At 49.4% G+C, this 14,043-nt stretch overlaps 1 protein-coding gene and 1 long non-coding RNA gene across 2 annotated transcripts; one reads left to right on the plus strand and one right to left on the minus strand.

Moving 5' to 3' along the window:
- Positions 1-10,296: 10,296 nt before the first annotated feature.
- LOC133915414 (uncharacterized) lies at positions 10,297-14,043 on the plus strand. The gene is made up of 2 exons (XR_009909323.1): positions 10,297-10,737; positions 13,707-14,043. It is a non-coding gene; the product is annotated as an uncharacterized LOC133915414 (long non-coding RNA).
- LOC133915412 (UDP-glycosyltransferase 83A1-like) lies at positions 11,156-13,680 on the minus strand. The gene is made up of 2 exons (XM_062358558.1): positions 12,278-13,680; positions 11,156-12,194 (listed from the first exon to the last, which is right to left on the minus strand). The coding sequence occupies exons 1-2, from the start codon at positions 12,747-12,749 to the stop codon at positions 11,320-11,322; spliced, it is 1,347 nt and encodes a 448-aa protein (XP_062214542.1). The 5' UTR covers positions 12,750-13,680; the 3' UTR covers positions 11,156-11,319.

The raw sequence follows: 14,043 nt of genomic DNA on the forward strand, positions 1-14,043 counted from the left end.
AGCACTTGGAAGAACACTGGAGTTGCGACCCCAAAGAAAGGCTTCCATTATATTCACAAAAGGACAGCTATTCTGAGGGATCACTCCCATATTTACATCAAGTCAAAGAAAAAGAAAATTACAAAAGCCTAATCTAAGTCGGAGCCCTCAGGCTCGGAAGATAGTGGGGCCTCCTCGCCGCTGCTCCCCGGGTCCGGAATCAGGGCGCCTCCCGCGTGAAGCAAGCCGCCACCTCGGAGGCGGCGCCCCGGACTGCCTCCCGGGCGGCCTCCTCCTCGGCCTCGACCACCCCTTCCCGAGCTGGTTCCAGCAAGAAGTTCGGATCCCGGCTCCGGTAGCAGGCCAGGACGTGCTCAGCCACCGCTTGGGCCAAGCCACGCCCTTCCCGGGCGGCTAGCTCCTGCACTGCCTGGGGGAGCGCCTCGAGGCGCTGGCTGATGTTCTTGAAGCCAAGGGTGATGTGGCCGATGCCCGTCCCCTTCGCTCCCACATGGACTCGCCCGAGCCCGGCCACCCTCACAGACCTCCATGCTTGCCGAAGGATGTCATCCATCATCAGCTTCACGTTGGCCCGTTCGGTCTTGGCGGTCTCGAGCTCCTCCTTCATGCTCTGCAGCCGCTCCTCGAGGCTCAGTCCCTCGGCCGCGCCGGCCGAGGCGGCACCGGGCGCCTGGGCTTCAGCCTGCTTCACCTACTCTGCAAGGGCAAAGAGGGCCTGCTCACGGGCAGTCAGCTCTGACTCCCACTTGGCGGCCCGCTCCTCCCGAGCAGCTGAGGCCACCAACGCCTCGGCAGCCTCCGTCTCCCGGTGGATCAGCAGCTCCTCCCGGGCGTCAGATCCGACGCCGTGAGGCCGACGTCGGTCTCGCGGATCGGGACGTCCTCCTCCCGGCGCTGGAGCTCCTACAACCGACGCTGGAGTTCGACGCGGCTCTGCTCAACCTCGCCTTTCTGGCGGGCCAAGTCTTCCTGGGAGGCCTCCACTGTCCTCTCGCGGGACAGGACCGCCTCCTCCCGAGCCTGCACCTGCCTCTCCCTGGCGAGTGCCTCGGTAGCCTGCTGCCGCGATGTCTCGACCAGGTGGGCGGCTTCTTCCTGCTCCTGCACAGCCTCCATGCGTATTTCTTCTAAGGCCTCTCGCTCCGCCTCTATCGCGCGCCGCTCACTCTCGTTGGCAGCGCGCGCCGCGGCCATGCGGGCCTCAAAAAGGTGCCTGCCCTCGGCTAGCCGCTCCCTCTCCTCAGAGAGGGCGGCATGGCCCGCCTCAAGAAGCGTCCTCTCCCCCGCCACGGCCGCCTCCAGCCGCCCGATCACCTCCCGGGCACTCCCTAGCACGTCCGGAAGGGGTTCTGCAGGTTAGCTGGGCGACGACCGGGCGCTGGGTCCCCTGCGAGCCCTCTCCGAGGGGCTCGGGGTCCCCGAATATTTCCACGCAGGCATCGCCATCGACGAGGCCATCCGCCCCGCACTCGATGTGCTCGGGGCGGGCTCCACCGGCGCCGGTTGCTCGGGCGCGACCTCTGCCATCGGCTCGGGGCAGGGCGGCGCCTGCGGCTCTGCTTCGGCCGGCGCGCCTGCCGCTCCGGCTCCTCCGGCGCGCTCGGCTCGGGGGCTGGAGCCGGCCTCGGCGCCTCCGACCGTCCTTGGTCTCCAGCGGCGTCCGTAGGCGGCCTGCAAAAGAAAATAAGGTCAGTCTCTTGACTCACTCCGGGCAAGGCATGCTCAAGAAAAAGGGGGAAAACTTACGCGGATTTGGGTCTTTGGTACTGCCACCTTGATTCCGGGATCCTGTACTCCGGGCCCGATGGCGTTGGCCCGGAATCCTCCCTCCTCCTCTTTCGCGGGGGGCTCTGCGGGGCCGCCGCGCGGTCTCTGGGTTCCAGACCAGGCCCAAGCAGATCAAGGTCTGGTTCCAAAACCGCAGATGCCACCCCCGTCGCTGGCCCCGCGCTGGATGATTCGCCGTCCCGACCTCCCTCCTTCTCGCCAAGCGATGGCGACGGCGAGGACGTCGGCGTAGGAATGAAAGTCCGGGGGCGCTTCCCTCTGTCCCCCGGCGCTGTCACCGCCCCGCTGCCGGTGGCGCCTCCTCCTCCGGCCTGGCGGCTGCTGCCTGCAGCAGCCCCACTACTGGCCTGCGGCCCGGCGCCCGGGCCACCGGTCTGCACCGGACCGCTTGCGGCCTCCTCGCCGGTCGCCTCGTCCGCCCCGGGAATCTGGATAGTCCCGGGGTTCCGGCGCCCTGGCCGGTAGACCAGCCCCTGGGCGTCGAACTCCGGCAGCTTCGCTTGCAGCGCCACCCGGTTCGGGTCGGCGCAGAGCGCTAGCTCCTTCCAGGGGAGCTCCGCCCGACCCAGGTCATCCACCCCGATCACCACCCGGAGCAGGCCCCTCAGAGCCGCCCTGTCCAGGTCCCACTCCGCGCCGATTTGGGTCCTGGTGATGTCCTGGGAGCCCGTGTACACCCAGCAGGGCCGGGCCTGCTCCCGCAGAGGCGCCAGGTGGCGGCGCAGATAGTCCGCCACCACCATCACCGAAGTAAGCCCGGCCTGGCGTAGGAAGTCGATGCGCTCCAGGACTGGCTCCATCCGCTCGTCCGCCTGCGGCGACGCCTCCCAGGTTGGCTTCTGGGGCTCCACCACCCTCTCCGGCAATGCCAGGCGGTCGTGGGGGCTGACGTCGACGTAGAACCAGTCACGCTGCCAGTCCTCCCATTTGCTCCGCAGCACCTGATGAATGTACTGCTCCCCCAGGCCGTCCCGCTGCCAGAAATTGCAGCAGCCGACGACGTCAGCGGTGGAGAAGCCCGTCTTCTTCCCGGCCGGCCGCAGCACGAAGAAGTGTCGGAAGAGCGACACCGACGGCGGCACCCCCACGAACATCTCGCAGAGGTGGGCAAAGACCGCCAGGATGACGACGGAGTTGGGGCTGAGGTGCACCAGCTGGATCCCGAACGTGTCGAGGATCTGAAGGAAGAAGGTCAAGAACGGCGGCACTAGCCCGGCCGCCACAAAAGAAGTGAAGAGGACGATGCGCTCCGGCCGGTCCGTCACCGGCGGGAAGCTCGCCGGCGTCACCACCGAGGCCCCCCGCTGGAACTCGGGCACCATCAACTTCCGCACCTTGTCCGCCTCCTCGTTCACAAGCCGGGACTCCGGCAGCACGCTGTCGGGTGTCTTGTCGCGACGGCTTCCTCCCGCTCTCGACATCTTGTCAGGGTGGGGGATGATCTGGAACGGTGGGGGAAGAGAGGTGCTCTGATCGCCTAAGGGAGGTTGAGGGCTCAGGAGCGCAAGGAAGAAGAAGGCTTGTTTGCAAAGATAGCGTAAAGAGGGGGGCGATTTGCTCAGGAAAGGCTGAAGCAGTTAAGGAAGTAGAGAAGATCGAGAAGTCCAAGAGCACCAAACGCCCACAGATACATACATACATACCGAAGAACAAGGAGCCCCAGGCTCTAGGATAGTCAGACAAACTTGTAACCAGTAACATCCTTGAGGGACATTCTCAAGGCATTTATAGTATCTATACAGGAGTAGGGTGTTACGCCTCCGTGCGGTCCGAACCTGTCTAAACCCTAGTGCATTTACTTCGTTCCGCACTAGATCATTCCACCCTGCCAGCCATCGCATTCATATCCATTTATTTCTCCGGCAAACATATTCAGAATCATCCCCCCGGCCGAATCTCTAAAAAGGGGTCCCTCAGGATCCCTGCGACAGGAGTTAACCCTCCGACAGTCATATATCACCACTAACCGATATCTCATTATGTTATTCTGGTCATTTGGATAATGCATCGAAGCTTTTAGACATTGCAGGCCAGTTGTATTCGTGGATGCCATATTTCTGAGCGGCAAGTACTATAGTACCCTTATGACAACGATGGCAGCGGATGCAGATAATCAGATCATTCCTCTCATCTTTGCAATGGTTGAGAGTGAGAATAATGATAGCTAGCTGTGGTTCCTTATCTTGGTGAGGACACTTGTTGTGGACAATAGGGAACGAGTTTGCATCATCTCAGACCGCAATAAATGCCTTTTGCATGCATTGGACGTGTTGTATAATAGCACAAACTACTCCATTGCATGGCCTTATGTGGAGAGAAGGTGGTGCATGCGACACTTGGCTGAGAACCAGTACACAAGTTACCACAACAAGTCTCTTGTAAAAATATTCAAAGGGTTGTATCTTCATAACCAGTAGACGAAATTCAACAAGATATGGAGAGAATTAAATGAAAGCACTCAAAGATTATGACAGAGCAACCAACACAGGAGGACCATTTGCAGACGCAAATGGTGTGTGGAGGAACTATCGTTAGCCATTCACGTGTTATGTTTAGCCAGTGGATAGCGGGGAAGCCAGTGGAGCGTTGGGCTCTAATCCATGCATTGATGGTGTCAGTTTAGCACTTAGCATTTTAATGATCATATTTTACCCTTTCTTATGCAAATAGCCATTCTAAAATTATTTTATCATATGTTAGGTACATCATTATGACAACGAATATAGCTGATGCGTTCAATAATATCCTAAAGGATGTATGGGGCCTCTCGTTGTGTGTCATCATTAAAATCACATTCTATATAACAACGGACTACTTTCGAGACTGTGGTAATGCTACTATGGAGTACAACACGCGATTCACACCTAAGGTGGAGAAAATCATATCTAGAAGGAGGAATAAGACACACTTTCATTGGACCAGGATCTACGACCTGTACAACAATGAATTCGAGCTCATATGCCTTTGCAGGTACGCTTCAGGGTATAGTGCAGGAGACACCGTGCGGCAATATCAACTTGGGCCTCACGAAATGAAGTGCACATGCAATAGCTAAAACTGCACCATATCTCGTGCTCCTATGTATTCGCCGCTTGCAGGGATATGGACAACAACGATGGATCACAATACGTATCACTATACTTCACGATCGATGCATTGAAGAGCACATAGCTTCCAAAGATGTGTTCTTTCAACATTGGAAGCAGCTACAAAGCGATTGAGGGGGCTAAGTAGTTACCTTATCCCTAAGCACGATGCATGGATCCTGGAAGGCCTAGAGCCATGAGGCTGCAAGATGATATGGATGTAGCAGATGCTGTTGATGACCTACGTAAGTGCAAACTTTGCAAATAACCTGGCCATGATTGGAGGATTTGCCCGACCCAATAGTGAACTATCAGTCCACCATCGTACTATATTGTATTAGAATTGTTGCAATTTAGTTTGTTTTATGAAGTTATTCATAGATATGGTTTGTATTCTAAATCGTTATTCACCTATTAGTTGTACTACCTATTTTGTAATATATCGTATGATACTGGCATCACAGACGATATTTTTTTATTGAACCATGAAGTTTAAAATCATTATCATGGCTCATGTGGTCTTCCCGAGTTTCTTCAACAGCGGTACAATGAGAACCATATGGGAATGATGATTTTCACAGGATAGCAAGTACCACGATTATATATGCTTTTTAATTGCCATAATAATTTGTTACTTATTGATAACATGTATCGGATATTTTTGCAGTTGCTTCCGTTGCGTGTCTGAAGTGTCGACATGATTAAGAAGTTAGACCCTCGATTCTACGAGCCACTCGCACAGGAAGACTACTACATTTCGCTCTCATGATAGCAGGACATATCTCCCATCGATTGAAACGACACTGCTCATAGATCTCGTCGAATGATAGTGTCCTTAGATGCACATGTTCCACTTTCTTTTTGACGAGATGGTTGTAACATCGAGGGAAATGGCGATGCTGACCGTGATGCAGATCAGGGGTGCCCCGTTAGTAGTTCTACAACCAGCAAAGGAGCAGTGGAAGGGTTATATTAAGGGCAGATAATTATTTGTTATCTAATGCACTTCAAACGTTCTAGTGTTATTCAAGCTTTATTGACCCTCTGCATCTTGTAGGTTTGATGTGCAATATGATATGAAGAATGTTGGCTCTGCGTGTCTTGGATTCATGGGTTACCACAGTTTAGTCTATGCCCACCGGATGCAGACGATGCTACAATTATGTATCACTATGAGGTGTTATGTTCAGTAACACGGCAGACAATTTTATCCTAATTGTATGGTTAATGTGTCAGCTCGCGTCAAGTTCTTATGAGCCGATATCTTATAGTTGGAGATTTGTTGTGCTTGCACAACCTACAGAGGATTCTGTGCTACAACCCATCAGTAAAAGAAGAATGGATATGTTATAGACTGTCTACACCTCTTACAGCTACGGAGCTGGGAGTACCTCCCATTTTGTCGGCCTTAGGTAAGCAAGAGCTACTATCCAGTCCCCATTTTCGATGGCATTGCAGATAATATAAGGCCTACGATAGGGTATTAGTGGATTCATGTCAAGCTGAGATGGAGTCAACAACAAGACCATGGTAGTTACTCCTAGGTGATTAGTGATTTGGACGTCCTCAGCGTTGATCTCGTGGAGTGGGATCCATGACGTATGTCACGAGTGACCGAAATTGCGATTGAAGGGCTCATCGCATCCTCTTGTTTGCGTGACTCAGACTTATGCATGATCAGATGCTTTTTGTTGTACATGAACAACATGTAAATATATTCTACTAAACATGTATAAAGATAATTCAGATATCGATAGGTCGTGCCAGTATCTCCTCCACGAGACACCGGACGGGCGCACGAGTGAGTGTGTTATTGTATTATTCGTTTTATTATCATAGTCATCTCTATTATGTCTTGTTCACTGTATTATTAATGTAATTACTTTTAATTTATTTAATATTTGTCAAATAATTATGGCACATAACTTTATTTATTAGTTATTTTTAAGTATTGTTATATATTAATTATGATAATTAATTCTTGTTTAATGTTTCTTAAATAAACAGATATCCATGATTTGGTGCAGAGCCAGAACGTTGTAGTCAAGGATCAATAAATCTATGGCGAGATCTTCTAGTACAAGCTTTTTATGGATACCTACAACAATCGATATAGCAGTTAATGCCTCCATGCATGTTGTGTGTGAAGGGAAGAATGATCCCTTCAAGGAGAAAAACATAATTCAAGTTGTGTCCAAATTGTATGCTGGACCCTTCAGTTCTGCATTAACCATCCCGCTCCATCATGTAACCACCGATGATCTTAATGCCCTCTTGCACAAGCGACGTCAAAGGTATCTCAAGATGTGCGAACTAGCCGATCATTCTTCTATGCCAGGTTTCTCTAGAAGCTAAAAGAAGGATATTGATGTTGCTCAACCAGTATGCATCTCACATTCAGGTTCGTCATTTTCTATTTAATCACCCTACTTATCTTTTTTCCATTGATTCAAATGCTCCTCTTTTTTATTAGGCATTCCCGAAAGACACAGAGTTGATCAACAAAGACATCCCAAACTTCTTGGTGATGTATATGCTCTTCGGCGAGGGTGTGATGCTTAATTCGCGTAGAAGACGACGAAGATCAGCGAACCTAAGGGGTACAAGAGCGCTCTCTACTATTCAACCAAAAAATGATGAGGACAATAAGAATAATGATTTTATGCCACCAATACCTCGACGTTCTAGCAGCAATACAAGAGAAGGTTCAAAGAACACTGCAAGAGGATATTCACGCAACACATCGAGATGACGTACAACCAACAAGAAAATAGGGCGTGCTCCTACCGTGATAGCTCAAGATGACGATGACGATGATTTCATGCCATAATGACCTCTCCTGCTAATGCCTTTATCTCCGGAGGACACTGATGACTCTAAAGATGATGGTGAATTTGCTTGTACCTATCCATACAACTTCCAATCATCACATCGGAGACGACAATCATCTTACCCTGATAGCATTGATTGGCACAACTGGCATTCTTCCACTAATTTGTGTCGTCACTTTCCACCGCCATCTTGAGATCTAGGTATTCAACAGCTATGCACTATGCATCTTAACATTAGTGATACAAGGAGGAATATTACCACACAGTTCAATTACCAATTACCAACAGGGATAAGGTTATGGGCCTCAGCAACAATAATTGATTCGTACTTGTTCATTCGTCAATTTTATTACCCGCGGACAAGGGACATCACGTGGCAGAGGCGACAGCACCGCATGGCCCACTGTATTTGGCACATGAGATGCTAAATACGATACTGTGCACCGTATTTGGCACCTCATGTGCCGAATAAGGTGGGTTTTCAGCACCTCATATGCCGAATACGGTGCACAATGCCGTATTCGACATATGAGGTGCCGAATACACCTGAGCCCACTCTTTTTTGGTGCATGATGTACCAAAAACCCGTATTCGGTGAATAAGATGCCGAATACACATGCTATATTTGCAAATACGACATCATATTATCTATTTTTATAAATACAGTTCTAGTATGTTGTCTATTTTTAGATTTTGACCGATATCATCGCATCGCATCTGCCAGTCTACTCGGTCCCACTGACCGACCGACCGATGGTGCGCGCGCACCTCTTGCATGCCGCACACGGCGGGGGATGGCTCCACGGCTGACACATGGTGTTTGAGTTCCACACGTATCGGCTGTGGTGCAGGTAGGTAGAAAGCTAGAGATACAATACTACACAAACTGCTGTTAAAATATCTTAGTGCATCGTTAACAATATATATCAACTAGTTATAAAGTTATTCACGTCAGTTTTTTCCATGTCAAGGGAGAATAAGGGGAAGAGATAAAAGTTAAATTTTTAACTATTAGAGCATCTCTAAGAGCCTCTCTAAAACTCACCCCCTATATTCTCATATAGAGAGTGTTCCCAATAATATATTCTCTTTAAATCTCCTTCCTCTCCAAACAGACTCTAGATACCCCATTCCCTATATTTCCTCTTATATATCACCGACAGATGGACCCCACCCGTTATCTCTACCTTTCCTCTTTCTCTCTCCCCTTTTCCTCTTCACGAGCAAACAGAGGGCGTGTTTGAATCCTTTGCTTGGCTTGCCTCACCTCGCCTCACTCGGTAAAGCAAGCAAGTTTTCATTTGTCTATTTGGTTGGTCTGCCCTTCTCTTTCCTCCCCTTCTTCTTCCAATCTGTGAGGGGAGTTCATGGAGAGCCCAATATGGTAGAAAAGAACACGATTCAGGCTAGTAGGAGCTCAATTCGAGGAGTGGAGTTCGATTTGGTGCTGGTCCGAGGTCACTGCTCATGTGCGGGAGCTATGGGGTTCGGGCGTGCTGCAATGGCGAAGCAGGACGACACTGAACAAACAGATGTTACTTTAGCTTGTCGATTTGGGGCATGTGATCTTATTTTTGGCTGTTCTTGGGTTCGATTCGCAGTGTGGGAGCTCGATTTTGATGGTGAGTAGCTCTATTTGGAGGCATGTGGTTCGATTGGCAACTTGGATGCTCGATTTGGTGCTGATAGGAGAAAAAGAGAGCAACATTGCAGTGGGAGGCAACATGAGAAGAGAGAGAAAGTGGACATGGGATGAGAAGAAGGACGACAGCGACAAGCGATCCCTCTCATGTAGTGAGGCACCGTTGTTCGTGTCGGCGTCTTCGTCATTTGTCCTCCTCGGATGACATGTTAGCGCGGTCCTCTACGCCATGGTCCGTGCTGGTCCTCACGAAGATTCCGTGGTGGGAGCTGGAAGCGGTTCTCCGACGGCTTGGTCACGGGGAGCCCTCCGACGATGAGCTCAACGCCGTGGCCGCCATGGCTGCGCAGCCGGAGCGGATGAACGCTTTCGGGGACAAGGTACTCCAGGCAAGATGGGTGGGTGGAGACAAGGTCGAATAGGGAGCGAGAGATGTTCGCTAGAAGTAACGAGGTTGGAGGGCGACTTTGGGGCTTGGTAAAGATACGGAGTCGTATTAGGAAGCTGTTGGAGTGGTCTTTTTAGTTAAATTCTCAAAATATAGCTATTGGGAGTTGTATAGGGTTTCTCTTTGGGATGTTATTACATAGTCTACTCTTTAATTAAGTGATCTACATTAAATTTATGGACCGGCTACATTTAAGCTATGGAGAGGTTGACTATAATATTATCTTATAGATAGTAGCTAATCTATATTGTTGAACATGTTCTTAAACACTTTTCTAAGCGACGGTACTTGTGGAATCGGTTAGTGCTAAAACAGGTTTGTGGAGTGCAAGTTGAATAAATCAATTCAAGACATATTCTACAATCTTGGACTCGGAAATCTTAGGAAAGATGAATCAGGCTCGTTTAGCGTCAATAATTGGCCAGTAATCGGACGTCTTGGACCCAAAATCTAATAAACGCCCAACTTGGCCCAAACTCTTTTTAGTTCTGGGCTAAACTGATACGTAACCAGCACAACCTGAGCGCAAGCGGAAACGCCACCTGCTCCGTGATCCGTGTTGTGCATCGTCATCCATCGACGCAGGCGGCAGGCTGCACGAATGGCGAGCAGCAGGGGGAGCGAACGACAGGAGGAGGAGGAGGCGCGTCGCGCCCCCGGCGTCGCGGGAGGGGGGGGTTTGCAACGCGCGCGCGCCGTGGTGGCGTAGTCGTTAACCTTGGAGCCGCCTTCCGGAACCCCACGACCGCCGCCGCCCCGGTCCGAGAACGGCGAGGATCCCGCGAGCCTTGGCCTCCACTGCTGATCCTCGATACGGCCGTTTGCTTCCGTGGGATGCAGTGACGCAGTTTTTATGCGGTGTCTGCCGCGGTGCGTCCCGCCCTTGGGGTCCGGCATTCCGTCGAACATGTCCCGAGCACCAACGGCGTGCTCCTTTCTCAGGTAAGCTGTGGCATCGTGTATCAGTATCCTTCTGTCCTTACTAGTTTTGAAAGTCGCTTGCGTTGGAGTGTTGTTAGTGGGCACCATGGAGATTGAGAGACTCAACAAAGCAGCTCCGTTGGAGTTGTTCTTCAGTCTCACTTTCATACTTTCAGTACCTGGCTATTCTCCACAGCCATAGGGAATAATTGAACATCAAGAGCTTTTACACAGCCTGTCTAGCTCTAATTCAACAGTTCCTAATCTATCAGTCCTTTCTAGAGAAGGTTTACTCCCATGAATTGTCTATGGCGCTTTGATAAGCTATATATACATGCCAATCTTTGTTATGGTGTTTATTCTGTTTTAATTTTGACGAATAAACCTCACCTCCACTCCCATGTTAACTTACGATAACAGCAGCTCTATTTCTATCGAATTTCTATACGCTAAAGCATACAAAGGGTGTATGCATTATATATGAATGACTCCCTCTAAATTAGAGAAACAAGGTCTTATACATCTAATTCGCACACATAGATAAAAACAATCAATCACGGAACCCAACTCTTCATTATTGCAACAATTCTGAATTCTGAAATATCAGACTTCTCGTAGCAAATTCACAAGTTTGAGCAAGTTCTCATGTGAGGATTCTCCCTCTTTGATGCTTGCATATGCCTTGTTCTTCCACATAACTGCCCTCGCCTTGGTATCCTCGTCTCCCAGCAGCTGCGCGACCTTGTTCCTGATCTCCTCTTTTGTGACCACCCCTTGCTCATTGGCACAAAGCTTGAGGCCTGTTTTCCACACGTTGCACACGTAGCTCTGGTTGCAGAACTGATCAGCGAAGTAGGGGCAGCACAAGAACGGGACACCATGCAGCAAACCTTCCATTGTCGAGTTCCACCCACAGTGCGTCATGAAGCAAGCTACTGAAGGGTGTGATAGTACCCTTTGCTGGGGCGCCCAAGAAACGACCAATCCCTTGCCATCGACACTGTGCTTGAATTGTTTGAACCACTCTTCTTCGATTTCTTTGGTGAAGTTTGGCCGGACCACCCATACGAATGGCCAACCAGACAACGCAAGTCCGTTGGCAAGTTCTTGGAATCTTGTCGTGTCAAAGACAGTGGAGCTCCCAAATGCCACGTAGATGACGGAGCTTGGGGCTTGTGTGTCAAGCCAGGTGAGGCAGGTCTGGTCTTCAGGCCAGAAATGACCAGTCGGCCTCGACATGGGTGCTACCAGCGGACCGACGGGCAACGCATTGGGGAGAACAGCCAACGCTTCAGATTCCACCTCTCTGAATGTGTTGCAGATGATAGCCTCAGGAAGTGCCATCAATCGGTTAGTCTTGAGGACATTCCGGATGTTGACTCTGCGTCTCTCCTGGGTGCTGCCGAGGCTGACCCAGGGGATCTCGGTTGAGTCGATGGGTGGCATCAGTTGAATCATCTCGTGCCTCTTCACGTTCCCTGCATCAATTCAGTGTTCTTGGTCACTTAGTCATATGACATATGGCATTTGCTTTGCTCAAAGGGATTTGATTCTTTCATACCACTTTCATCAATTACACCATCCTCTATCAGTTTGGGAAGTTTCATCCTTAGTGCAAACACAGATGCTGAGTAAGTTGAGAACAAGGCAATACGTACGCCCACTGTGTTGGTCAGTTCTAGCGCCCAGCTCATGGACACATCTGCTATCATCCATTTTATCTTCTTGATTCTGATCATCTCCTCAAGGGGACTGAACATGGCAGCTGATAAGCCCCCGACCAACTTGCCAATGTCTGTGTGATCATCAGCAGGGTCCAAACCATCTGGAATGGATAGCATGTGGATTCCCTCAGGGATGGTTCCTTTGTCTTCCAAGGACTTGAGGATACGCTCGTTGTTGAACTCGGTGTTTACAAAGTCTATCTTGAACCCATGTTCAACAAGCCTGTGGGACAACTCCATGAGTGGAATGACATGACCTTGTGCAGGGAAGGGTAGCACCATGGCATGAGGTTGAGGAGGAGCAACCATGGAGTTTGTTTCTGTTATGGCTACGAACAGTTTGTGGGATCAAAGTTTGCTACCTCTTATGGATGCCAGATTGTCCATCGGGTGTGCATATAAAGTGTACCAAGTTGTTGCATCAGACTCTACATCAGCAAATTTGTAATCTGTTTACCATAGGAGTCCCTTTCCAAAGAGAAGGTTATCTTGGTAATCATTCACATGGTCCTATGTATTAAATTATCCATAGCTGACCACCTTGTTGTGTCTGTGATCCTATGTATTAAATTATCCATAGCTGACCACCTTGTTGTGTCTGTATTGTTGGCCAAGCAAAATAGGAAACGTATACTAAGTGATGGAGATGTTGATATGCTTTTGGTCGCCATAGTCTAGATGTAGCTTTCCATGAAATGGAGCATTATTTTGGCTTATATGCACGTGTCTGATATCCTGCCGATGAGCTTCTACTAGCTCTGGCTGTCTGGTCTATCCATTATGCATGAAAAGGTTCACTAGATTCCAATAGGTTCGAAGATATTGGCACTCTATAAAAAGGCAAATGCAATTTTTTCATAAAATTTGACCGCCTAAGGTGAGCACTAGGTAATTCATCCTAAAATAAGAGAATTAGAACATGTATTTTGTTGGCTTTTTATTATTCCTTGAAAGTTGGAATCAACTTATAATGTTCCTTGAATATCTCTACAAAATATTCCTTCAAAAGTAGAAACCCAATATTTCCAAAAGTTAACATACCAATCATTTCTCCTGGAATGGTGCATGTGCATCCTGCCATGGTGTCATGCTGCCGTACTGCCATGTGAAGGAACAGTTTCTTCATCAATTGCGAAACCTTGTGGAGTCATGGATATCAAATTATTTTCACATCATCATCTTCTGTTTGTAAACTTTATCTAGATTTTGATTTTTAGTGTTCATCTATCTGTGGAGAAAGCTGATGCTAATTTGCTCTCTCTGCAGAAAGTAACAGAGCACATATTGTCTCACTTTGGCTTGAAGGGCAGTAGCTTGGAAATAACTTGAATGCCATGGCCTGGTCTGATGGAATGAGTTGCATACTATGATCTCGTATTCTTGTCAAGGTTGGTTACCTGGGTTCCCATCAAAATTGATCTGTGGTGTGTAGAGCGCTGGCATCTCGAGAACGACTTCGAAGATCTTCCTTATTTTTCAGTAAGCCTGCGTCTGTTCAGTTGTGCAATTCCTTACCCAGTTATTTCTTCGAGATAGTGACACTGCAACGTGCACATTTTTAGCTATGAATATGCTACTTGCTGCTTATATATATGGTCTAATA

This window comes from Phragmites australis, chromosome 4, assembly GCF_958298935.1.
Source record: "Phragmites australis chromosome 4, lpPhrAust1.1, whole genome shotgun sequence".
Taxonomy (NCBI): Eukaryota; Viridiplantae; Streptophyta; class Magnoliopsida; order Poales; family Poaceae; genus Phragmites; species Phragmites australis.